Below are 27,314 nucleotides of genomic sequence, written 5' to 3'. Positions count from 1 at the left end.
TGTTTGCTTTAAAAGGATAAAGATCCTAAGCATAATCATTTTTGGATTGGATTGGATTTATTGGATTTATATGCCGCCCTTCTCCCAAAGGACTCAGGGTGGCGTACAACATTAAAAAACACATATCACAAAAGTTAAAAGGAAATTAGATAAATATCCAAAAAACAAACCCAATTAATATAACAATAACATTTTAAAAATTAGATAAAATTAACAGGCTATGTCTTTTTACCTATAATTTATTTCAAAAACAATATATGCCACACACAAGAAGAAAAACCAATGTGGAAAAGATCCAAACAGGAAACTATAGAGGTGTAGCCATTATCCAGACACTCCTGTGAGTTAATCCTGGGAAAGAAATTGCTCAAGTTTAGCCAACATTAGCCTATGGCCAAGATTTGATTACATCAAGCTTGGAAAAGAAATCAGGAGTAAATGAGGTCTATGTATCAAGCAATGGCAATTAAATCAGATTGGTTCAACTTCATGTGAAGCAAGAAACAAATAAAGGATAGCTTTGCAAAAAAATTTTGCAAAATAAGAATAAGATGTTTGATTTGGCAGTTCTTGTCTTATACTTCGATTTTGATTCCAAGTAAAATAGCACACTAGGCAGCCAACAGCCTGACTAGGAGCCCAATGGAAGCCACCCAGATCACACCGAGACACTGAAGCTCAAAGTCCCTCAAAAGGACTAAGTGAAGAGATGGATATTGGTCCTAAACATAAGTAAATGGCATTTATTTAATTGGACCTGCCTTTTGGCTATGATTAAAGAGCCAGGAGCCTGTGTTTCCTCTCCCTGCCTTGAAGGCTGCTAAAGGGCGTATTAGCATCAATCCTAACCAAAGTTAAGAGATAGCATCAGCAGCTCTGCAATGGGGTATTAGTGAGTTTCTGCACATTGTTATTCCATGAAATCAGCTTGCCTGAATTTTGCACGTGCCCAAATGTCTATTTTTATTTCACAAAGCTATTGATATCAAATTCATTCCACCATGTGTAAAGTAGCTATTGGCTCATTTTTTTAGCCCCTAAAGCTCCTGCCAAGTGAAATTTGCAGGCAATTTTCCAATTTCCAGCAGAGCTGTTTGCCAACTTACTTTCTGAAAATGCTTTAAGCCTCCACTAGGCATAGCTTAGCCTCACGCTGGCTGATGATGATATAATTCCCATGCCTCCTCCAAGCTATTGCGAAAATATATAGTTCACAAAATATTCCCCACCCCTGCATTAACTGTATATCAGCTCTCTATTGTTAGATGTGAATTACCATTCCTGGAATCAAGGAAATTCCCCCTCAGCATCAAAAACAATGTGCAGCAAAAGCTGGGAAGCTACTGACACGTCCTGTACCTGACTTTACATTGTTCTTTGCTCAGTGATCTAGAAAAAAATGTAAAACAAAGTGTTCTATGAAATTCTGTGGTTGGGATGAAAGCCCTCAAGTTCTTTAGAGATTGGACTGCATATCTATTCCAGAACAGGTGGGTGTTGTTTTTTTTTAAATAAATCATTTTGAAAAGGTTTGCAGAGACAATCACTTCTGGAGGGAGAAAATGGGTCTTGCTAACGAAGTCTGTAAAAAAAACAATTTTTAAAAGGAAAGAAGTTAGAAGAAAATATAATAAGCCAGGTATTTCTTTGGTGCTCAGAAAAAAAAGTTCCTTATCAAAGCATAACTCTTAAAACCAACCAGACAGAACTGAAATGCAGACGGGTGAAGAATATAGAAATATGAAGGGAACAGTAATACAGGTTATCCTCAAGTTACAACTGAAAGAGAGTCTGCCCATCACAGTTATAACTCATGAAGGTAGTAAAGCAGGCTGCTCATATAACCAATCCGATTTTATGATATTTTGGCAGCAGTCATTAAGCAAACACAGTGATCATTAAGTGAGCCAATGATTTGTTATGGTGCGGTTTTGGTTTTCGATAAAATTGTTGCAAAATAAGTCAAAGGACTGCAAGATGCTGCAAACAGTTGTAAATCTTTTTAAAAAAATAATTTTTATTTATTTTTGAACAAGGCTAAACAAACATAAAAATAAAAATAATCCATCTTCCATTACAAATTGTAGAAAGTATTTCCCTGCCTCTCTTCCATAGTCATCACCTGTTTTTCATATCAAATCGCATATTTTAAATTCACCTATATTCATGTATATCACAATTATTATATCTCAACCTTAATTTGACTATAATTGTTTTTACGTCCTTTTATATATAATATTCGAAATCTAGAATGGGATTATATGATAACATTCCATTAAATCATCCTAAAATCATCCAATCACAATACATCTTTATAACATATTCTAGATAAAGCTTTTAAACCTCCTCTCATAATCTCCATATATTGTTTTAAAAAATTAATATTATCAAACTGATATATCTATATGTATTGTTATCATTATTAATCATTATTTAACTATAGCTATTGTTGTTTCATTTTATACATACTACTAGTAAACTAAATTTAGCTTAATTTTTATTATACATTTTCATTGCATCAACCTGTATCCCTCCAGCAATAGTACGGTCTTATAGCTCTTGACATTTGTAGCATTAACGTTCTAGTTACTTTCTTAATAAATCTTGTATAAACCTCCCTTGGCAACATGCTGTTCCTTTCGTATCGCACAAAAGCTTGAAACCCAATATCTGCTCTTTCCATCAGTTTATCTTTGGTTATCGCTAGTGCTTCTATCAAGATTTCTCTCCTTATCTCCGTCAATTTTTCTCTCTTTTCTTCTGTGCTTTGAAGTTTGGGGTAGAGTTCCAATCCATCCATCTCCCCTTTCCATATTCCGCTCTTGCCATTACCACCCAGGCTCAATTTGTTGTCAGTATCCACAATTTTCTTATCTCTTTGCTCATTTTTTACTTCCATCTTTTGAACTCTGTCCTCCACTTTCTTCATTTGGTAAACATCCTCAGTTTCTCCATCAGATTTTTCTGTTTTGTATTCCATATTCTCCAATCTCTTTTCAATTCTCTCTGTCACAACTAATAGATTTTGAATTTCAAACATAATCATTTGCAATGTTACAGTTTATTTTTCCTGCTGGGCCATTTTTTCAATTTTGCAGATACTGCCACTATAGGGTTCAAGGCTATTTTAATAAACTTCAAACAGGTTCATTTATTATCTTTCAAGTCAAAATGTTGTCTTTCCTCCAATAGCTAGTGATAGAACTTCCAAAAGGCACCTGTATAAACAACTTGCGCTCTTCCTACTATCACTGTAGAACTTCCAAAAGGCACCTGTATAAACAACTTGTGCTCTTCCTACTATCACTGTCAGTAAACAAGCTGAAAGAACCTTGAATCTCAAGTGATCAAAGACAAAGAAGAAAAAACAATGTATCCAGCCTCTAAATGCCAGTGTAACTGTTTTTCCTTCTGTTGTTACAACCCTGTTTATAATCCTTCTTATTTTCTTCTTTATATTCCAAGCTTAAGAAAGAAAGAAAAACCCTTAAATAGAGATCAAAAACAAGTCCAATCAATCAAATCAAGCATTATAAAAAAAGGATAATTTTAATCCATAGGTATAAGCAAAAGTGAAAAAAGAAGAAAGAATTAATCTGTTCAGTTTAAAAAATAGGGAGCTCCTGCAAAAGTTCCATCCGTGAAAAAAAAAAGAAATTAGAAACTGGATAACACACTAAGTTCAATGCAGATCAATCTCACCGCCTACAGTCTTTTGTCTTCAATCTTAACTTAACTTAATTTTTCTTCTTGGGTAGTCTCTTGCTCTAATAATAAAATTTCCTCATCAATTCGACACATTTTCTCTTTCCGCTTTCTTCCCGTTCCAGAGCTGTCTCAACTTCAGCCGCTTCATTAGCTACGTTTCTGTTACCGGAAAAAAAGGCTATTCCTGGATCTTTCAGGGACTTTGCGGTGTCCCTGAGATCAGCAGGAGGTGCCCTTCTCAATCACCGTCTCTGAGGGATGGTTTAGGTCCAAATGGGACCGTCCAGCGGCAGAAATTCGACTGTGATCTTGGAGCACCAAGATCGCATATCGTGCCGTCGCAATGTCAGCTCTCGGTAATCTTTGATAGTGAGATGGGTGGCATATAATTTTAATAAATAAAAAAAATGTGGCCCAATTGCTGAGTATTTATTTATTTATTTATTTTATTTTATTTATTTTATTAAACTTATTAGTCGCCCCCTCTCCCCACAGGGACTTGGGGCGACATACACAAGCAACAGTCAACACAGTGTCATACAGAGGAGGTAAAAATAAATAAATAAATAATTACAATACTGAAAAAGGTTAAAACCTTAATAACATTAATAGTTTAAAAACTAAAATTAACAATTAAAAATGACCTAGGGGTGGATAAGTTGTCGAGTTATGCCAGGCCGGCTAGCCAAAACAGGTGGGTCTTCAGTTTACTGCGGAAGGAGCGGAGATCAGTTGTTGTCTAATGTCTGGGGGGAGGTCGTTCCAAAGGGTAGGGCCCGCCACAGAGAAGGACCTACTCCTGGGCACCGCCCTCTGACAATCTCTAGAGGACGGCACCCGGAGGAGACCCTCTCTGTGTGAGCGAATGGGCCGCAGGGATGTATGTATGGGACACGATCCCGCAGGTAACTAGGCCCTATGCCATGGAGCGCTTTGAAGATGGTAACTAACACCTTGAAGCGCACCCGGTAGGCCACAGGAAGCCAGTGCAGCTCGCGCAGGAGCGGTGTTATATGGGAGAACCTCGATCTCCCCATAATTACCCGCGCGGCTGCATTCTGGACCAACTGCAGCCTCCGGGTGCATCTCAAGGGGAGCCCCATGTAGAGAGCATTACAGTAGTCCAGGCGAGACGTCACCAGCGCGTGAGTGACTGTGTGCAAGGCCTCCCGGTCCAAAAGGGGTCGCAGTTGGCGCACCAGGCGAACCAGGTGGAACGTCCCCCTCGCCACGGCTGCCACATGATCTTCCATAGCCAGCCGGGCATCAAGGAGGACGCCCAAATTGCGTGCCCGTTCCAACGGGGAGTGCCCAAAATGCACTCGTGTGACTTCAAGAAAGGGGGAAGCCATTGGAATTTTCAATTGGTATCTTAAGTAGGTCCATTGGGACTTTAAACAACCAACAAGCAATTGGTCATAAGTTGAGGACTAGCTGTACCATCTCTTTTAAACCCAATTTGAGATATTGAGTACAAAAATGCCAAAAGATCTTTACACGATCAAGAAAGATCTTCACCCCAAATCTTACACTTAATTTCCTGTTTGAATCTGGATCCCATTTTCTGGTTTGCATACTGATTTATAACCTGGAGGAATAATCGGAGGAAGTAGAACACTGGGCAGGCACATCCAAACCAATCCTTCTTTTAAGAAAGTGCCAGCACTGCAAAACAAAAAACAAAAAAACCCTGAACAGCACAACTTTTTTCCTGTAGCTTAAGTAGATCAGGGACTATTTAAAATATAGGTAGGAAAATAATTAAGCATGGTGGGAAAATTTGTTAATAAATGAACAAGTCTCCCAGGAAGACTTAAAAACTAATACCTCCGGAAAAAGCTAAGCCCAACCCAGACAGAAGTCACAGATTTGGAAAACATTTTGGGGTTAGGCAAAAAGAAAAGAAAAGAAAATCAGTGCAGGAGCCTTAGACAATCTTATTTTATGCTGTTGTGCAGACAGTTCCCTAATCCCCCATATCCCTGCAGAAAACTGTATATTAGTGAGAAAGGACACTAGATTTGCCTGAAATCTAGTTTTCTATATGCAGAGATCTTTTTAATACGAAGAATCAAATCCCACCTGCACTGTGACACAGTAGAGCAAATCAAGCTATTCACACTATTCACACTGTCCAGCTACCTTTTCTTTATTAACAAAGTAATGCTGTGATGATTCTATAAATATCTACTACAAGTATCCTTAACTAATCATCATCTGTTGGATAACAAACAAGATAACCTGTACAATGCTGCAGACTGCCAGCATTAAACATTTTCATATGTTTTTAGTTGCCTGAGGGAATTAACAGGGATAACAATATGCATTTGCTTTAATGAAAGGAGTTATTAAAATAATTATTATATGCAATTTCTGATTAATAGAAGTGTGCTAATAGGAAGATAGAAAATGGCTAAATACTTTTAGTGGCAGTAGAAGAAGACTCAGAATAAATTAGGTGATCATGAAAAAGACCGGAAAAGACTAATGAGATATTAGCAATCCCAAATTTTTTGCTGAGTTATGAAGCAGCCCAATTAGCACAGTTAAAAGCCTGATTTAATAGTGATCAATGAAACTCTTGGTTCAAAAATCAATTAAACAAGATATTAAGAATCCATTAGAAAACCTTTTAGTATTCAGTAAAGTGGAGGAAGGGGAGAATGTTGGACAAAATTATTCCATCTAACATAGTAGAAATATGGGATTTAACTGGAGACACTTTTATTCCATACTAGATTTTGCTTTGCATTTACAACAATGATCTTTTCTGAGTACAGTATAGACTTTATTGTCGGAATTAAAGTATTCATCAACCTGTAGAACCAAGACAAACTAACACTTAAAGAGTATTTGGATATTTTAATGGAAAGATTAACCTCACTTCGATGGGATTAGCCACTCCTACCCATTCTGGCAGAAGGGGCATGCTCCAAATCCTGCCAGCCAAGGAATTTCAGCTGGTGGGGTCCAAAAGAAGAGTCTTTTCTGCCATGACTCCCAGCCACTGGAACATCATGCCCCCCAGGTGAGATCTACTCCCAAGCTTTTGACTTCCAGAAAGGCCTTGAAGACACAGCTGCGCCAACTGGCCTGGGGCTCCAATGGGGGTGTGGCAGGATGGACCTGGATAATAGAGTAAATAATACCCCACCTGATCCTTGTGCACACTTTGCTCCCTCGTTCACTGCTTAATTTTATTGTAATTGAATTTTAAATTTAAGATCCTTATTTATTGTTTTAATGTTCTATAATGTGTTTTAATTGAATGTCTGTAAGCTGTCTAGAATCTTCTCTAGCAAGATGGAAGTGTACAACTTTAATAAATAAATAAAATAATAAGTGACAAAACAAAGTTTAACATAACTGAAACTTAGTACACTGGTGAGAAAATAATACTCTTATCCCGGGAAGATTTCTAAATGTTAAGGCTGCAGAATATGTGGCATGGGCAAAAGGGAGGATGGGGACAAAGACAGGCTGGAGAATAAGAATCAGCCACAAAAAATACTTGCGTCAGATTTTCAGAAACTCTTCTCTTCAATCTCCCTAAGTTATCACTGAGGGATCACCAATTCTCAAGAGAGGTTTTGGTTGTTGTTAGGAGGAGAGGTGAAAAATTGCTTTCTATCAGTACTTCTCTGGAACCAAACCAATAATCTCTTCCCATTGCAGCAGCCACAATGTGGGAACTGAATAAATAAATAAACTTAACCCCACAGGGTGATTGTTGTGGGAAAGGGAGGGAATGTTATGTACACTACCTTGAGGTCTTGGAGGAAAAACAGGATATAAATCTACAAATAACTGAAATAACACTTTTAAAAAACCTTCTGAAGATGAAGAATGGTAGGGATTTATTTTTTTGTTTGTAGCTGGGAGCTGGGAGTTGAATTTAACTGCTATGAGCCATCTAGCACACTCTGTAGCACAAACTGAATATATATGTCTAGAGCAGTGTTTCTCAAACTTGGCGACTTTAAGTCCTATGCTGGCTGGGGGATTCTGGGAGTTGAAGTCCACAGGACTTAAAGTCGCCAAGTTTGAGAAACACTGGTCTAGAGTAAAATAGATGATCTTTAAAACGAAGAATTGCATTATTTAAAAGAAGTAACTTAATAGAACTTCTTCAGGAAAAACAAGCATTACTTCCTTTTAAATTTATGGGACGTTTACTAGATCTTATCACTAGTGGTCAACAAGCTGTCTTTTTAAATAATTGTAGAATAAGCCTTCCATAATTTTTATGTTTTAGATGGGAGATTCTGCAAAGTAATATTTGTCCAAGAAATTTCATTACGATCAGTTTAATATGCTGCATTAAAAACGAATAGAAAATTGAGCAGAAAAGTACCAAATAACTTATGCCATTTATGCAACTGGCCCTGCATTCTAGCATGATTCCAGGCGACTCTGGCAGAGTCTGGTCTGCCCCTTAGAAACGTAGAAATGAATCAGCAATTCTTGGTTCCTGTGTGGCTGACAGATATCAAACATACTGAGTCAGCATTTACAGCACATTTGAAAACATCCTTAGGTAATTATTATTCTAGGGCTAGTTGGAACAGCAGAGGCCATAGTAGAACATAGAAAAACTCTCTCATTTAGCCCATGGCACAATTGGGAATCTATATCTTGGTTTCTCAAGTTCAAGAGATCCAAAATCTTTTTTAAACTTCTGATTTTCTATTTCTATCATCACATATTCTGTAAGATGGATATATCACTTGGTTGTTGTGCTTCCATATATAACAGCTAACCTTAATGCAGTGTGATGTGATGTGCAATGAAATTTCAGTTACTTTTGACATATACAGTTTACATGCAGAAGAAGGCAACCATTCATTCACAAAGAGAAACATCTAAACTTCTGCTTGCCTAGTTTAAAAGGAGCCTAGTCAGCAAGAGTTTCTTTAAAAACAACTGTCAGTTGAGCAAAATAGTTCAGGTCCTAAATCACTTCCTAGATCAGAGGAAGAAAGGGATGAATTATATTAAAAGTCTTTCATTCCCACAAATACTTCTTTTATTGCCAATTTCCTGGAAATGCTTATGAACTGCTACTTATCTACTCTATAGAAATTGTAACTATGCTCGCATGCTTTCATGAGGAAAACAAATCTTTCAAGGCTGGGTATTCTGTTAGAAAGAGTTGTTTAGTGACAACACAGCAAAGATAAAGGAGCAGCAATCAGAAAATTTCAAGTTTACTGAGCCTTAATAAAATGTAAACGTACGAACCTTTTTTTTTATTTAAGGCAGCAAACTGAACATTTCCTGTTTTGGGTAGCTTATTTATGAAAATTCTGGGAATGCAAAAAACTAATTTTCAGAAATCCTTGGAAGACAGGAGGAAGTAGGAAAATCTTTATGTGACAAAAAGTAATAAATTTAACAAGTGCTCCTAATAGTGCTTTTTCAAAAGGCAACTGGATTTGTTTTGCTTGAAGATGTTTCACTTCCCATCCAATAAGCTTCATCAGTTCTGACAGTTCAGTATGATGCGGGTGGGGGGAATGGAAGGATTAGTTCTGGCCCCAAACCCTAAGAATTAGTCAGAGCTAATCCTTCCATTCCCCACCACTACCACCATCCAGTCAGAACTGATACAGCTTCTTGAATGAGAATTGCATTTCTATAATGCCTATTTGCTGCAGCCAACAATACAACTGGTATTCTACAGGATGTAGCAGGGATGAATGAAGATGTCTATTAAATGCTCCCATCCTTAAATGCCCTTGTGTACTGAACTTCTTCGTGGCTTTCAAAACGCATTGTCTAGATACAGTTAAGCTATTGCAATAAACCTCATTCCCCAGCTAAAGCCCACTCACAAGAGCAATCCTGGGAAATCAAAGACAAGTCCCGAACAGGTAAATAATTATTATTGTAGATCTAGCATTAGTTAGTCGTGGCAAGGATCAGCTTCTCCAAAGTCTAGAATTCTAACCATCTATATTACTCATACATGCAACACTCATGGTTTAAAACTCATCTCCTACTTTAACAATGTAAAAAATTGGCCACAGCTCTTTTCTCTGGTCTTTGCTGTCTGTTGTCCATTTCTTGCAGTAGCTTATATAATAGTCCTTCCTGTTTCCTTCCTACTTTGCAGATGTCATTTCTGACCTGCATGGAGCTAAATAGGCTTTCAGCCATATCAATATCTAATAATAGTACACTGTCCAGTAATTTATTTTTTTTTGCTCAACTGCAGCACTTTATGTTTATTTGAATTATTTGGAAATTGGAAGCAATCACACTGAAGGTAAATTTCAGACCTATTAATCAGTGCAATTGCCACTGTTAGCCTGGATGAAAATTGCAATCTGGTCTTTATTTTCAAGAACTGTTGCTATTTAGTAATCCAATGTAGCTGCTCTTTTCCAGAAAAAGTTTTTTTTTTTTGTGAAGGAACTCCCCCACCCCAAATTTAAATGAAATTAACAAGGCAATATGATATAACAAAGTATTGGGATAAATGTCAATGAGTATCATGAGTCATTTTCTTAGCAGACTTTTAATTTGAAGCTGTGGAAGAGACAGTCCTCAACCCAGGCTTCAAGGTTACAGATGTTCTTCCCTGCAACACTGAGCACAAGCAAAAGGCTGCAACCCTCCGTTCCAATTTAGTGAGGAAGGCCAATATCTGCCACATAAAGTCTCTTCACAATGGGAAGTTGTTAGCAAGATCGTTTTAAAAAATCTAATTCTGCCGATACAGGAGGAGGGAGAGGGAAATGTGCCGGATCTGCACTTTTTAGCAAAAGGCCCAATGAGTTCCCTGCAGAGCTTGTCTGACAGAGCAATTTCCTCTATGAAATGCCTTTTGATGACTTTTGGTAGAATTCTGCAAGGAATATACCCAACAGAGAAACCTGCATGACTTCGCTCTTCAATGAAAGAAATCTCATCTGACACCAGAATAAAGAGATGGAATCTATGTTCCACATTGCAGTGATTTTTTTCCTCCTACATACATATACCTGGAGAGACATTATTAACTAGGAAACTACAAGACAACTTCATTGTTTTCCCCCCCAGTGCTTTCATATAGACTAGTTAAAGCTCTCTGAATACATAAACATATAACAGAAACAACACTGGCTATTAGCACAGAAATAACACTCATAAGGCTATTATGCTCCTGGCATTCTACTTTGCTTTAATGAGAGAATCAAGCCACTTCATGAAGTTCTCTTTGATTTCCATAATATTTCTCACGTTGCAATGCCAACCTGAATGGGAAATCCACTGACATCTTAACTAAAACTAGAAAGCTTTTTGGAACAAAATCTAAAGTTCTGGGCAGTATATATAAAAATGTTTATACACAATCACTTTAGTAGGATTTCTGGCATAGGAATTCTTAAAAATAACAGTACATATTCCTGGGCAACTGAGCCTACAATCACTGGCTGTCTCAAGATCTATACACACATCATTTCTGTTCTTAGGACTTCAAAGGCACAGCAACAATTGAACCAAGGTAAACATGGGATTCTGCATGTCCACTGCACATGCAAACACCAAAACGTTGTTACAAGGAAAAAGAGTACAATTGTGTACTACGTATCTTTCTGCATCACATCTGAGCTGGTCCTTTACCCTTTCAAAGATAATAAACAGGCAAAAATAGATGCCGAAGAGCCAAAAGTGCTAGATTTAGAATCAGTCTTCCTAGTCTTTACCACAAATAGTTTTGACCTGACTTTAATTCTTCTTTCACGGTCCAGAGCATGAAGATATGAATGTTTAATGTCAAGGATGTTTGTTTCTGGAAATTAGCAATAAAGCTCTGCCTCATAAAGATGCCAATATCAAAGCCAGGCTGGTGGTGTGTTTAAGGTGCTGGCCTAGAAATTAGGAGATGGGTGAGTTCTAGTCCTACCTTTGGCATGAAGGCTAGCTTAGTAATATGGGTCCAGTCACTCTCAGCCCAAACCACCCCCTATTATGCATCCAATGTTCTCAGCCCACCTTTGATCTCCCCTGTGGCTCTTTTTTTTTCAGTTCATGGGGCTAACCTTTAGCTAACAGGCTGGAAAGACGTGCTGTATACCCTTCTGCACAATGTGCAGAGCTGGATCTTTGGGGCAGAGTAATTTTGAGACTAAAGTTATAATTATCCATTCTAATGCACAGAAGCATCAGTAAGGCCAGATTCTGAGGTGTACTTCTGGGGCTCCACAAAAGAACATATGTCAACCAGTGGCTGAAACTACAGCCAAGCACTTTAAATTGTTGCACAACAATAGACGGCCGGCCAGCAGAGCACTTACTTTCCATGTTGTTTGTTGGGTGAGTGGCTAGTTGGTACAAGGAATAGGAAGCAATAGTGGCTGTGAGGACAAGGAAGAGGAAAAGGCAGAGGGAGTATGGCAGACAATCAGGTAGTCAGATGGGTTTGGAGGCTTTCCAAATGTTTTCTCTCAGTTTTCTCCAAACTTAGAAAGGCATCAACATTTCCATTCACATGCATGCACATGCATGCACGCACACACTCTCACACACACACACACACACACACACACACACGAACCCATCTCACTGTTGTCAGTCCTTGGACAGGTATTTCATACACCTGCACGTATATCTTTGGATATGTTTGCGGGGAATTTATGGAATTTCACTTCTGCCATTTTCAAACCTAGAGCTTTTCACTGGGACTGCATGCACCAGAACCTCCAGCTAGATCAATGGTTCTCAACCTTCCCAATGGCGCGACCCTTTAATACAGTCCCAAATGTTGTGATGACTCCCAACCATAAAATTGGTGTCTCAGTTCCTAAGACCATCGAAAATATGTGTTTTCCGATGGTCTTAGGCGACCCGTGTGAAAGGGTCGTTCGACCCCCCAAAGGAGTCCCGACCCACAGGTTGAGAACCACTGAGCTAGATGGAGTTCTGGGAGTTAAAGAGTCCAAACACCTCTGGAATTCAATATTCTGCTTTACGAAGTAAAATTGGATCATTCCAACCGTACCTCACACCAGTTCAAACCTAGACCCCTCGCTGATCACGGTGGACAATTATTCCAATGTACCTCTCGGCCGCAGAACTGCCTTAGAGGGACTACTCCCCGTAATCAGACTCACATAAGTTCTTATCCGTAAAATGCAAGCTAGCCAACAACGCATCCCCCTTCCCTTCTAGTCAGCTTCTCCCAGCCGGCGCTCGGGGACTCGGCTCTGGATCCCACCCCTGCCTCCGCACCGTTCAGCCGCAGCTCCCTGAACCTAGAAGCGGAGCCTCTTCTGCGGATGAGCTGCAAAAAACAGATTACGAGGATTCAATCCTGCCCGATGGGGAGAAAAAGACCGTCAGGACAAAAGGCACGTCAAGTGCCACTGTGATCGTCCTCGCCACCCCCGTCGGGAATTGACTGCAGACTCAGACTTCCTACCCAGTCCACATGCTGGCTTCGCGGCACTTCCAAAGGCGCCACCGCGCCGCGTGCCTCACAAGCAGGACAGGGTATACATCGACCCTTCAGAGGCTGTGCAAGGACCCGGTGATCGATCCGGAGCCGGCGGCCTGTCCCTTCCCCTTTCTTTTCTTCCCAGCTGCGCTGCGGCAGTCGCTGGACGGTGGTGGTGGAAGCCCTCCCAGCCAGCTGCTTGGCTGGCTCCGCAGCTGGGGGGGGGGGTGGAGGAGGAGGAGGAGAGCCGGGAAAGACACGTGACCCCTCCGAAGCCTCTCCTCCCTCCCTTTGCCCATCGCAAAGAATGCACGTGCACATCCCGGCGCGGCGGCGAGTCACATGACCCGCCTCCCATTCACTTCCATGCAGTTCCGCGGCTGAGCTTTCGATCCGGCGATTCTTCTTTTTGCCTTTGCTTGGCCGCTACCGCTAGTTTTCCTTTAGATCTGAGGATCGGGGGTTTACCTTCCGGCGAAGCCAACCTTGCTTACACCTGGTGGAAGATTTGCCAGAAGTTGTTGGTTTTTTTGGAGCCCGGCGGCACAAAAATAAAGTAACCAACAGCTCATGAGAAAAGAGGTCGGGCCACGTTGATGGTAAATCGGCCCGGATTGATACAATATTTATTTTTATAGCCGTGTTTTTCGGTGGAGCTCGGTTAAAAATTCTGGAAAGCCGCACCGTAGTTTCCTTACTGCTTAAATAAAATGGGGACGGGGGGGGGGAGTTGTATCTGGTGTATTTGAATATTGAAATAGTAGAGGGAAAGGAAAGGAAACTAAAATTCAGTGTTCCCTTAAGCCATATTTAGAAAAACTCACGTTAAAGTTAGTTGCAAACGCCACCACAAAATGAGGGGTGGCCTTTTCCTAATTGGGGCACTTTTAATTACAGCATAAACTGCTTTAAAATGCCTCTGACTTTTCCAGAACAACCAATTAATCAGCTGCACTTTACACAAGGTTGTTAAAGTAACTCTAAATCAGCCACTTTTCCATTGCATTTTAAGTCAGCATTAATTGGTTTAAATGTATGAATTCAGAGTTCAGGCCTGTGTTCTGAAGATTATCTCTCCATCCCTTCTTGGAAGTTGGGAGCAAACTTCCTATTTTATCAGAAGCATATAGGAGTTCCAGAGTCTGTTTGCAAGTTCTGATTTTAACTCTCCTATGCTTTCTATCCTTGATTCAAACTGGTTTGGGGAGGCAAGGGAAACTCGTGCATTTATCTTGTGTCATTGGCCCACATTGCTCTGTTATTGAGCCCTGGCAGTGCAAAATAAAATGAACAGGTCCCAGAGCTGACTGTTGTCTCCATTAAGTCCTATGACCAGCACCCAAGAAAAACAAAGTGCATAATTTGATGATTATTGCCCTCATAAATTCATGCCATAAATAAAAAGTGCCACAATTGTTCTTTAGTGATTGTCCTACTGCTGAAACCAGCTACAACTAGCAGTGTGATTATATTGCAAAAACACATCATACACTTTTGAATCATTTGAATTGCCAGATTATTTTCCTGTCCTTCCCAATAGTAACCAAGATCTCTTTATTTTTATGTAAAGTGTCATAGGCTCCAATTATACTCCAATATGCATCCTTACATATTGTGTATGGTATGCTGGCTTGACAGCCACGGACATAAAGGCATTACAGAGTCTGATGAGCACAGCACAAAAAATTATGGGCTGTCCCCTGACATCACTGGAAAAAATAGCCAGGACTCGCTGCCGCAACAGAGTGAGGAAAATCCTCAGGGATGATTTGCACACTGGTCAGCACTTTTTTACTCTCCGACCATCGGGCGTGAGCTATAGAAGCATAGCCAGCTGAATGAATAGGCTGAAAAATAGCTTTTATCCGTGGGCTGTCTGACTTCTGAATGCCACAATTAGGTTTAATATGGCAGACTTGCAGGGACAGCCCAATGTGCAACATGTTCATACCAATGTAATATAATGTTACATACATATAGGTATTTTGCAGTGACGTACGGTGAGGTTTACAGCTTGTGAGGCAGCAATTTTTTTAGACTTGTGGACTTCAACTCCCAGAATTCCACAGTCAGGCATGCTCAGTTGCGACCTGCCACCCTCCGCCCTGGGTTTCGGCCACGGCACCGCCTGCCAGAGCTGCGTGGAATCCGGGGCACGCTTATCGGGCAAGAGCAGCGCAGATGGGGAGCGGACGGAGTGGAGGAAGCCTCTCCCCCCCCCGCTTCCCACACCCGAAAGAACAAAGGGAACCTCTGCCGCCGCCCAGGCAACCTGGCCGGCCTCTCTCGCGGCGGCTCTCTGGTGCCGAGCTTGGGAGTCCTGCAAGCACCGCAGGCTGGACTGGAGCCTCGAGTCTAGGGCAGCGAGTCATTCGATAGGAAACTTGCCTCTTGGAAGGAATGACTCGGCTTGGCTCCTACTTTGCCTCTCCTGCCTCTTCGCTTCTCCGTTCGGTCGTTGGGCGGCAGATCGAAAGCGGGATCCAAGCTGGGTCATTCCTCCCAAAAGGCAAGTTTCCCATCGAATGACTCGCTGCCCTGATGATGAGAGGTTAGGCTGTGCCTCACTTGCCTCACCTGACTACACGTCATTGGTATATTGCAGTGGTGAAATCTAAATCCCCCCCCCTGGTTCTGTGGGCGTGGCTTGGTGGAGTGGTCATGTGATGGTGGGTGTGACCAACTTTTTTTCACTTTATAAAGCATTTTTTTCCTGCCGGTTGGGGCAAATATTTAAAAAGTGGGGGGGGGGAGCTTCCACCAATCACATGGCTCACAGCTAACCTGCACAATCGTGAGAAGCTCTTTTTTTTTTTTTTTTTGCTTTTTAAAGCATTTTTTTCTTGTCTCTTCACCCAAACTGGCAGGGGGAAAAATGCTTTAAAAAGCTGAAAAAAAGCTTAGCCAGCTGAGCCACACAATCCTTGGAAGCTTTTTTTTTACTACTGGTTCGCAGAACCAAGGACAATCATCGTTACTGGTTTGGCCAAACCGGGCAGAACCGAGAGGATTTCACCCCTGGTATATGGGAATGTGTGTTAGTTATTACTTATTTGGATTTAGGGATTCTATTTCTTTCATTTATTGAGTTATTGAGATGTATTTTATGTTTCTGGGGGGCTGCACCAAAGGAGGCTCATTCAATTTCATTGTACACATGTTCTGCATTGACAATAAAGGTTTGATTTGATTATGCTGCATTAATAATAATTAGATTGAAGATAATGCAGGATAATCTTTCTTTTGCCCTTGAATGTTATAATATGGGATAATAAACAGTCCTAAGCAGAAGAGAGATTTGAGCGTACATGCAAAGGCTTGGAGGACACTTATCAAGATGTCCTTGAAAGTCCTTTTGCCAGATGTCATTCCATGGAACACAAGCAAATAAAAATATTGGGCTGGCTATTCATGCAAAATGATCTTGCATTTCTTTGCACATTTATCATGGAATTAACAAAACTTCCATGTCACATTTATGAATCTGTCTTTTAAGAAATTTTAAACACAAGGTTTATTACCTCCTCAGTCCTAAACTCTGCTCTTAAAAACCAGATTCAGATTGCCTTTGAACAAACATTAAAGACATGGCAGTCAATTTGCTAATTGGTAAGGATTGAAATAAGAACCAAGGGTTCATAATTATATATCTGTTCTATTATTTTGATCTGAGAATTTACAGGGAAATGTGGACTGCCCCTTCCTTAGATTCCCTCTCTTCCTCACAAGTCGTTCTTACTTAGTTTAAAATGCATTCATATGGTCCCTAGACTAGAATCTCAACAGCTTTAGGATTTCCAGATTTTCTGTTTCAAACTTGGAAACTTCCTGAGCATCTTCAGTAAGCCATACTGAACTTAGTGGTATTTATTTCTTTTTAAATGTGCATATAAAATTGAAATAGCAATAGTTTTGTTTCTGATCCCCAGTGGGATTTAGAACAAAGTCCCATTGAGTACAATGCATTTCCCCCCTCCCCCATGTAACAAAGTATAGAATGAAAGTCTGTATATGTAATTTTTGGTCACATTTTGGGTGTGGGCAACCAGCCTGCATTTGGGGCCATGCCCCACAGTCACATGACTCAATTTATTATGTTTTTTTTCCAGAAACTAGTATTTGCTTCCAGTTTCCAAGAAAAAAAATGGCTGTAATGAAAGAATAATAGGTTTGCTTAACGACTGTGGTGTTCGCTGCAAAAAGGTTGTAAAATCAGGCCTGGCCACATGATGTCCTGCTTTATGACTGGTATGATTTATGACTACTTTTCAAGCTCAATTATGATCATAAGTTGAGGACTATCTGTATATGTTTCTCTATGTTTTAAATCACGATTGTACACTTCCCATTGTACACCACCCAGAGTCATTTCTGGTGAGATGGGCGGCCATATAAATATAATAAATGAATAACTAGATTTCAGCCAGATCTTTTATATTCACAGATAAATGTATGTGATCAGTGCATGTAACTATAAAGATGCTTTCATCTTTCCTTTCCAAACTGCTCTCACTGGAAGAATCTCTAAAATAAGAGAGAAAGAAAAACTGCTTGTTTGCAAATCTACTTTGCTCCTTTCTGTTTTTTTATTCCAGCAGCAGTGAACAAATGTTTCTTCTTTTTCTTTTGACATCATTATAAATATTTTGAAAGCTGTAAACTTACATCTCCTGGGATTTCTTCCAGCAAGCAAAACATGCAAAGTTTGCGCAAGTTCTGGTAATGTGATTTGCCTTGCAGATGTTTTATTATTCTTGTAGCTCTGCCCACACTCTTTTTTGATTTGTCAACTTCCCTCTTGAATTATTCCTGAAACTGGAATGATCAAATATTGTTCTGAATGGTCTCTGACTTTTCTCACAAACCTGGCCATGAGCGTCTCATGCTCAGAACTGGAGGGCATCATTACACTAATCATCTGTCCTAGGGCATAAGGCCATTCAGAAGTTCCCCGTACAAGTTCTCTTCTATGCATAGGAAAGACAGGGGTGACCCATGTCTGTAATGAAATACATGTTTAATCTAGGCATGATTTCAAAATGTGTATGTCAGACATGTTCTAGGGTGGGAAAAAGCCAAGCCACTGGGATGGTTGGAGAAAAACAGTAGAAAGAGGGAGGGGCAGAATTGGGTGCATTAGACTTGAATCCAAGGGTGGCAGCTATTGAGAGGCAAGGGGAAAGGAAGCACAGGGAAAAGTGAAGAATGGAGAGGTGAGCTGTTGGGTATGCCTTTGTTGAATTCAAGCATGGAAGGGGAAGGGAAAGAAGGCAGTGGAGAGATTGAATGTGGGCTGGCTCTCAGTGCTAAAGAGGAAGTAAGAGAGGAATAAGAGAAACAAGCCTTTCTCTGTTCTCCCCATAAAACAGAGAGAGAGAGAGATCTTATCTTAGCCAAAGGGGACCAAGTTTCATTTGCCTTAACCATGACTCTACTCATAATGGTTCCATCAACTTTCCAACACATTTTTGTTTCATTGCTGTTCCTACCCTAGATAGGAGATTTCTGTACACAGAAGCCAGAGGCTTCTTCCCCAAAGCACCAAATGTTTTGTGATATTGCACTTTCTGGAAGCAATATCTGAGCAAATCAGAGACAGACATAATAAGAAAATGAACATGAAGTTTAAGAAGTCCATAAAAAAAGTTAATCTCTGATGAGCAGCTGGTACTTACTGTAGTTAACTTGACAGCCTGAGAAAAGGAAAAGGTGTCACCTCTGTATTGGTGGATGGTGCTTTGAGAGATAGCAGTGGAGATGGATGAACATGACTTGCTATGCACATGACATGTTTTGGATGTTCTCTTGAAAATAAGTTAACATATATGTGTAGAAAGCCCAAGCTTGGGACAGGCTGGGAAGAAAAATCACAAAAACTGGAGCAGGAAGTAGCTTCAACTCACCAGACAGCATAGATCAGGGGTGTCCAAACTTGGGAACTTTAAGACTTGTGGACTTCAACTCCCAGAATTCCCCAGCCAACTCCCAGAATTCCCCACCCCAGGCTGGCTGGGGAATTCTGGGAGTTGAAGTCCACAAGTCTTAAAGTTCCCAAGTTTGGACACCCCTGGCATAGATACAATAAGGACACATTCAACAAGAACTGACAATGAAGCAGTTTCATTTCATAAAACAAATGAGTATTTGTTTAATGAGTAGATAAGAATGTCATCCAGAAACAACATAAAAGATACTGCACTACTGGAATTCAGAAACAGATGTAATAGGCTTCCAAAAGAAAAGGCCTCTTGGCTAAAAAAGATGTTGCCGAACAGGAAATGAAGGACCAAGCAGCATCTGGCAAGGAGACAAAATAGTTACAGTAATTGGTGATTCAGTACTATGAGGAATATAAATAAATATGCGTTAACCAGGCCTATCAGTTAAATATGCTGCCGGATAGGAGGATGGATCAGGAATGCATCACAATTTCAAGATTTATTATCATTATCAAAACATTAATTAAAAGGAGGATGGGAAAGTTTATATTCCAGATGATTAATAGAGATAATATTAAGAGGATTAGCTAAGATTCAAGAAGATAAGGTTCAAAACAATCTTGATAGATTGTAGGAATAGACTGAAAAGAATGAAACTGGGACAAAGTACAAAAAAATTCACTTAGAAAGAGAAATGAAATGCACAGCTAGAGGATGGAAAACAACTAATTTGGCAATATTACTAGTAAGAAAAATCTGGAAATAGTAATTGCAAAGTAAATTACGAGTCAGCTATTTGCTATGACAGCAAAGAACAATGCACCTAAAGAAGTTGTAAATCACTGGAAGTAATAATTTCACTTTATTCTGTGTTGACTAGCCCCCCTTTTTAAAGATTGGGTACAGTTCTGGTCACAATACTTTAAAAAGTATTCAGATGAATTGGAGAAAAATTAGGAAAAAAATGAAAAGTATTGGAGACAGAAATCCAAAATCTTATGAAGAGAACTTCTAATAGTTGAGGTGAAGCAATTTCACACAAAATAATACCAAGCATTGTTTGCATAAGGCAGAACATGAAATAATGATTTAAAGATAAGGACAGTCAGATTCCAGCCGAATGTTAGGGGAGGAATATCTAAGAGTAATAGGAGTTTGACAGTGCAAGTAGAAAAGATAGTATCCCTTTCAATGTATTTATGGCAGGATGGCCAATTGTTCTTTGCTTTGATCTAACTTCTGTATTGAGCAAAGATGGCCTAAATGGTGCCCTTCAACTCTAGGATTATATGATTCATTGGCTATTATTACTATTTGAAATATTTAAAAGCTGAAAAAATAGCTATATACTTCCAATATAGGCATATTTGTTGCTACTGCAATTGTGTGTACATAGAATTGACAGTTTTGAACAGCCCTCAATAGCATCCTGTTAAAATGGAGAATGGAGAACAGCAGTCACAGAGTAGTTCCAATAGAAATGCAAAGGGGAAGACCCATTCACAACACTAAAAAAAAAAGTAGAACTCTTCTTACTGTATTGTTTGTGAACGTGTAAATGAGTGGAATGGAACAGAACGGAACGGAACAGAATACAGTAGAATTTTTTTTCTCTTTTGGAGGAATAACAGGGGCAGAATGGACTATGCCTGGCCGTCCAATAGAAGAGTAAATGACAAAAAAACACGTAAGTCAGAGATATTGTTAATTTATGATAGAAAATTGTTTTATATTTGCTTTATAGACCCAGGAAATTTTTAAGATCTGGTAGAAATGTTCCAGAGAGATTTATTTTGCCCTCATTCAACAAACTACTGCAATAACAAGTAAACACTACAATGAAATACAACAGTGCAGAGTTAGAAATTGCAGCAGGAAATCCAATTCTGTGATATAGAAAAATAGCTGACAGAAAATATGCTGATAAAAGTATTTCAGATGGGTAGCAAAAAATGACAAAACAGTATTTGTGATCTTAAAGACATGTTTTGGTGACCTAAATTGCTTATATTGCTCTCCAGATCTGTTAGCCTACCAACTCCAAAATCCCCAGACATTGTTATCTAACATAACTGAAGAATAAAAAGCTGGGCCAGGCTAGCAATCTTCTTTTATAAACTTCACTTGTTTTTTAAAAGATATTTATTAAATTATCCAGAAAGAAATCCTTAGCAAACACCAGGAAGAAAAAGCAAAGGACTCTTTTTACTGAGGAAGCTGCTTTATAAAAATCTACTCCATAGCAGTTAAAACTGTACAGCTGGAGGAGCCCACCAACTGTAATAACATATGAGTGGAATTTAAATTGGTTCCAGGCACTGTAGTTCCTTCTCTCAAATACATCACCATCTGGAATGCAACAAGCCCTCAGACTGTATTGCTTCTCCAGCTTGGCTCAGAAGGAGAGACTGGAGTCTAGAGGAAGTCAGCAGAGCAACATCCAGGGACAGGGATGGGACTCTCCAAATGAGACAAGTTAGACTGCGTGTATTTGAGACTTTCTGGAGCTTGAAAGCCCATGGACACTAGGTTAAGGGTGGGAACAGATTGACTACGTGGATTGGATGGCCAGTCAAAACTTTCCCAATGTGCAGAAGACAATGATCCCAAACTTCCAAACTCTGCACTCACATGATAACTGCTGCTTTTCTGTGGTCACATTAAATAGCAATTGCTATAACAGCAAAAGCCATCAAATTCTTCTACCACTTCTAAAACTGAATAACAGTGCTACTTCATAAAAAAAGTTTCCATGAATATAGAGATGGAATTTCACTCAAATTTGTTTATTCCTCAAATTTCCTCTTATTCCTGGAGAATTCTATATTCCCTATTTCCCCTTATTCCTTATACATTCTATAAACATTTTTGTCTTTGGCTCATGATTCATTTTAGGCCATTTTTAGATTAGGTCAGATTAGATCTACCATTTGTAATTTATCGTAATTCCTGCATCTCTCCAAAGCAATTGAAGAACTATTTGGATGCCCAGCAAAAATCAACACGGCTATTTACTATGCTTTTTATTTGCCTTGAAGAACTGACAGCCCACAAGGTATGTCAACATACCTTTTGAGAAAAAAAATGACTGGGAGAAAAATGACCTCCCCAAATCCACATTTCATAGGAGCTGAATGACAAAAAACAAATAGAATAGGCTAAGTTTATTGCCTGATTGCAGCCTGATCGCAGTTGAGGAGATGCCTTAAATTTGAAAAGTATTGAAGATGTGTGGGAGTGTTTTAGGGGGAAAGAGCTTGACCGCTAGTATTTTGTTGAGTTAATGCTGGAGAGATGAGTTGTACAGTGGGGTCACATAATCAGGACCTGAGCTAGGAAATATTTATCTGATACAATTCGCACACAAAGTTATTTGAAAATAATAAGAGTATTTATCTCCCATAACCTTTCACAACCTTTTACTTCTCCACTTTTAGGTGTATGTGTATGGTACTACAATTATTACTTTGCATAACCCTCTTTTGCTCTGCTATCTATTGTTTGGCTTAATCCTCTTCTTTGAACACTCCCCAACATTTTCCAGGTTGATTATGATTTAAGGACATTTCCCAACTTGGTATTCACTAGATACATTAGGCTGTAGCTCTCAGAATTCCTTCCTGGCCAGGTAGGGGCCCTCCTGGCTGAACATTCTTGGAATTAGCTTCCAATATACCTGGAGGATATAGAACTGGGGAAGTCTTGCTTAAAGCAACAGTTTATTCTCAGGATAAAGATCAGGACTGTCAGTTCGTGGGGCTGAATAAGGTGACTAATCAAAAGATGCATTCAGGTTCTATGGGACTCGGGATCTTGGTGTAAATATTAATGCACCTTGATGTTTCCACATGCAATAAACCCATGCACTTTAGCCACATAGCTCCTCTGACCGATCAGAGCACATGACTCCAGTCTTTGCTTCCTTCAAGGACTAGTCAAAAAGATGGGGAATGAATCACCAGATAAATGAGATTCCTGTCATTTATTAGCCTGTATAATAATTAACTCCCCATCTTAAATTATCAGTGTACAACTTCCTAGATCTTTGGAGTCTAGCAAATTAAAAATTAGCAAACTAGGCTAGAAGCAGGAGTGTAAGGACATGTATAGGCAGGCCAGCTACTAAAATAAGTGCTAGCGACCATTATTTCTATGAAAGCATCTATAAAAGTGATTGTGAAAATTAAAACAGTTCATTGGGAATTTGGTCAGGCATCTACTGAAAAGAAGTTGTACTCATCATGTTGGATTTCTCAATAAAAGATTATGATACTGCCTGGCCAAGTCTTGTTAGCATATGATAATGTCATGGACGTTGTTATTTTTTGTTAGTTTTACTATTGTTTCAGTGTAAGTTTTATGGTCTCAGCATGATAGGATTTTGCCAACACTGACTTGCCTCTGATCCTTGTCCTGCTTCTGTTCCTCCTTCTGTTCCTGCCTCTTAATGTGCAGGGAGTAAAACAAAGTAAAAGAGTGGGAAATGCCCCTGTCTGTGTTTGCAAAACCACTTTGGCTCTCAAATAGCCCAGTTTTCTGGGTTTCCTACATTCCTATATTTTTATCATAGTTGGTCGCACAGTCGGCCAGATGTTTAGACTGGATTTGGCATTTTTTATCCACCTATTAAGTCCTTCCCAAGGATCTGAGATAGGCAAATGTTGTTTGATGGTGCTAAAGTATCTTCACAGGATGTAAGCTATTTCATCACTATAATTATTATTGGTCGCACATTCAGCCAGATGTTTAAACTGAATTTGGCATTTTCATCTCATCTATTGAATTCTTTTCAAGGACCTCAGATATATTATTGTTGTTGTTGTTGTTGTTGTTGTTGTTGTTATTATTATTTAAATTTAAATTTATATGCCACCCATCTCACTATCAAGTGACTCTAGGGAACTTACACTGGATTAGCCCAATAAACCAAGCCAAAACATGGCTAGCCAATTTAGGTTTATGTGCGTGAGAATTCAACTGCTAATAAATAAGATCTGGAAAGCAGATAAAAGCTGATAATTAGTGACAATGAGGAGACAAGTTGGAAGAGATGGAGAAATTCAGAAGCATGGATGCCCATTGAAATTGTTTTACCCAAACTATCAAATGGAAATGGAAATGGAAATGGCCTAGATCACTTGGCCTTAAATGAAACATGAGTAGCTCCATGGGATATAAGACTGGGATATTCCATCAGCGTTGGAGACAATGGTATAGAGTGAGTTAACTGCATTCATTATGTGGCAAAAGACAAAGGACATGATTCAAGGACAGAGTACCAGCCCTAAGCTCCTTGATGGACAACTGTGGTAACATTAAGCCAAAGTCTTTGAGTCATAGTGAATGTTGCTAACTAGAAGCAATGCTATATGTGCTTATTTTGAAATGTGTATTTGGGGGTTATTTTATATGTTTGTTTCCTATCTTTATAAATAAGTCAAAGTGGTGAATACACCTACAATTCCTTCTTCCTCCTATTTTCCCCACAACAACAATCCTGTGAGACAGTTGGGCTAAGAGAAAGTGACTGGCCCAAAGTCACCCAATTGACTTCCATAGCTAAGGTGGGATATTTTGCTCTTTGCTGTTTGGTGGGATTATTACAAGATATTTTCCTGCCATAGCACAGAAGAAGATGGCTCCTCCAAATTGCAAGAGGTGACCAAATCAGCTCTGAATGTTTCTTCAATTGTGATAAAGAGATGACATTCTCTACCATAATATAAACAGCTAGTTAATGGAGCACAGAGTAAATCAGATGTCATTCATAATCATTATCTTACAGCAGAAATGAAGCCATGCAAATCAAGAGGACCCTTGCACCTCCTAACTCTCTCTACCATCTCACACAGCTGACTCATTGGCCTTAAAAACTGAAATCCAAATGAAGGGAAGGGGTGGTTGTTACAAGAGAGAGACAGGGGACAAGAACATGTACTGCAGGGGTGGGTTTCAAAATTTGTTACTACCGGTTCGGTGGGCGTGGTTGGGTGTGACTGAGTGGGCATGGCCAACTTGCTGTCACTCACGCATATGCCCACTCAGTCACATGCCCCCTACCTAGCCAAGCCCACCAAACCAATGAAAAATTCTGTTTTGCCAGGCTGGCAAAGAAACCTTGCTTTCCCTGCCGCTGCGGCTACTTTTACCTCAGCGCCAAACGGTCCATGCCCTATGGACTGATGCCACAGGAGTGAAAGAAGCTGGTCTTAGGAGACCTTCCCTCCACCTCCAAAGAGCCTGTGCAGGGAGAGAGGAGTAGGGCTGGTTTGAATGCGGGGCAGGGTTGTGGCTGGCACCTCCTTCGCTTGTTGGGGCAGGAGCAGCAAAATGCATGTCATAGCTCCAGGCAGCTGGTGAAATGTGAGCGAGGATCCTCAGCATTTTTTCACGCCAGTGGAAAAAGTGCCAAGAGCTCACCCCTCGCTTGGAGCTCGTTGCCACCCATCACCTGGAGTTCCAAGCAGTGGGGAGGGGGGCAGTTGCACTGCCGGCAACTTTGTGAGATGCTGACTGGTGGGGGGGGGCTAGGCTAGCGCGAATGCTAATCTGTCTGTAGGCAAGAGGAGGCCGTTCTGTGGATCCATATGGCAAAGGCGAGGCAGGGCAAGCGTCCGAGCAGGCTGGTTCAGGGGTGTGGCCAGTTAGTCGTCATTACTGGTTCAGCGACCCATGCCAAATTACCATTACCGGTTCACCCGAACCGGTCTAAACTGGGAGCAACCCACCTCTGATGCACTGTACTTCATCTTTCCCCTGCAGGGAGAGTGCTACAATTGGTGATACTTTGAGTTTTAAGCTGCATAAATACATGGATTCAGAGAAGGGAGGTGGGGGAAACAGTTGGGAGGCTCACACATGTAGAAAAAAACAGTAGAGATGGAAATGGACAACACCCTTCACCAGTCTTTTCATGAGTTCTGCCCTCAAAATGCCCCCCTCCTACCTTCACCAAAGCAGAAACAGAGAAGAGGTCCAGGAACTGCCTCATAATATAGACTTCTGCTCTGGTTTTGTTCATACAGGCCAGGCAAAATAACAACTGATATAATCCAAAGCCTGCACCCTTTCTTAAACGTTTGTTTTTACTTCTCAGATTTACACATTCTACACATCACAAATCTGAAACCTTTGTTTATAAAATGCACATCAATTTTTCTAACATGGCCCGAGATGTACAGTTCCCCATATTTTGTTAGGGAAAAGGCAAGACACCCAAGTTCCTTCTTTTAATTGCAGCAGCATCAAAATCTATCAGCAGATTTGAGCCAGAACTTGACAACAGCAGTTGGGCTAAGGTCAGCAAGAATTTGGACTTTTCAAGCTCCTGCCCATTGCCCTCCTAAAGTGAAGCTATGGGAAACTCAGAATTCAGGAACATAGAATCTGAACTTCAAAGGTCGAGGATCCATGATTCTTTGATGAAAATATGAATAACAAGGGTATAGTTGTCAAGAGAAATGGAGGGAGGGATGGAGGGATAAAGTGAGAATAAAATAAAAACAAAGCCCTTGGAAATAGAAGCTCTTACTACCTCCACTTCTCCTGATCCAGTTCTGAACGTTTACCCAACTGGTTGGAAAGGTTTCATGAAGAATTCTCCCGAGATCCTTGAAACTAAGATCTCTTTTCAAAGAGAGGGTATGCAAGAAGAATCACAGCGTTATTTCCCAATCAGCATTAATTACAATACTCTCTTGACAAACTAAGATGCTGCAATAGAAAAAGGAGAGATGCTTAGATTTGAATTCTCAAATTGAATTCAGAATTCTCACTTCACCCATAAAGTGCATGAAAAGAACACAACCCACTCAATCATAGGCATCACAGTGCGATTAAAAGTTAACTGACAGATCATGAGGGATGGATCTGCACACTGTGGTTCCTGACTTTATATTGTTTGCAGTGCTCCCTGCTAGCCATATAAAAGTGATCACTTCCAGGAATCCAATTACAATGAGATCCCATGGAGTTAGCTTTGCAGAGAAATCTAGCTTTACTTTTTCTAGGTACTTTTATTCTTAAAATACTGAATATAAATGAAAGCAGACAAGAAACATCCAAGAGTTTCCATAGTCTTAACTTGGCCTATTTTTAATATTAGAGTCAGGGGGCATTTTTGAGATGAGAATAATCAGATAGTTCTTGGAGACATGCTCAGCAAAAGTTTCTAAACATGACCCTCCCAAATCTCTGTGTCTTGCATATGCAAAGGAAGAGGCAAGAATGCAAATCATAGTTCTTTC

At 40.0% G+C, this 27,314-nt stretch overlaps 2 protein-coding genes across 7 annotated transcripts in view; one reads left to right on the top strand and one right to left on the bottom strand.

Annotated features, from left to right (window-relative positions):
• Positions 1-13,477, bottom strand: part of RAB3IL1 (RAB3A interacting protein like 1) — a 38,991-nt gene extending 25,514 nt beyond the window's left edge. Inside the window, exon 1 of one of the 3 annotated variants that reach the window (XM_081956882.1) lies at positions 13,220-13,477. In XM_081956882.1, coding sequence (XP_081813008.1) covers positions 13,220-13,428 — 209 coding nt within the window. In that variant the 5' untranslated portion in view covers positions 13,429-13,477. Of the gene's footprint in view, positions 1-13,114 lie in introns of all 3 variants that reach the window. The other 2 variants (XM_081956881.1, XM_081956883.1) reach the window with 2 other exon arrangements.
• Positions 13,478-17,733: 4,256 nt separating this feature from the next.
• LOC309385078 (bestrophin-1-like) overlaps positions 17,734-27,314 on the top strand; it is a 43,564-nt gene continuing 33,983 nt past the window's right edge. For all 4 annotated transcript variants that reach the window (XM_081939160.1, XM_081939162.1, XM_081939161.1 and 1 more), the window contains exons 1-2: positions 17,734-17,848; positions 20,691-20,755. In XM_081939160.1, the coding sequence (XP_081795286.1) occupies positions 17,826-17,848; positions 20,691-20,755 (88 nt within the window). In that variant the 5' untranslated portion in view covers positions 17,734-17,825. The remainder of the gene's footprint in view (positions 17,849-20,690; positions 20,756-27,314) is intronic.

This window comes from Natrix helvetica (genome assembly GCF_964273705.1).
Source record: "Natrix helvetica genome assembly, chromosome: 1".
Lineage (NCBI taxonomy): Eukaryota > Metazoa > Chordata > Lepidosauria > Squamata > Natricidae > Natrix > Natrix helvetica.
Note: the sequence above shows the minus strand (reverse complement) of the source record. Positions and strands in the feature narration are given on the sequence as shown.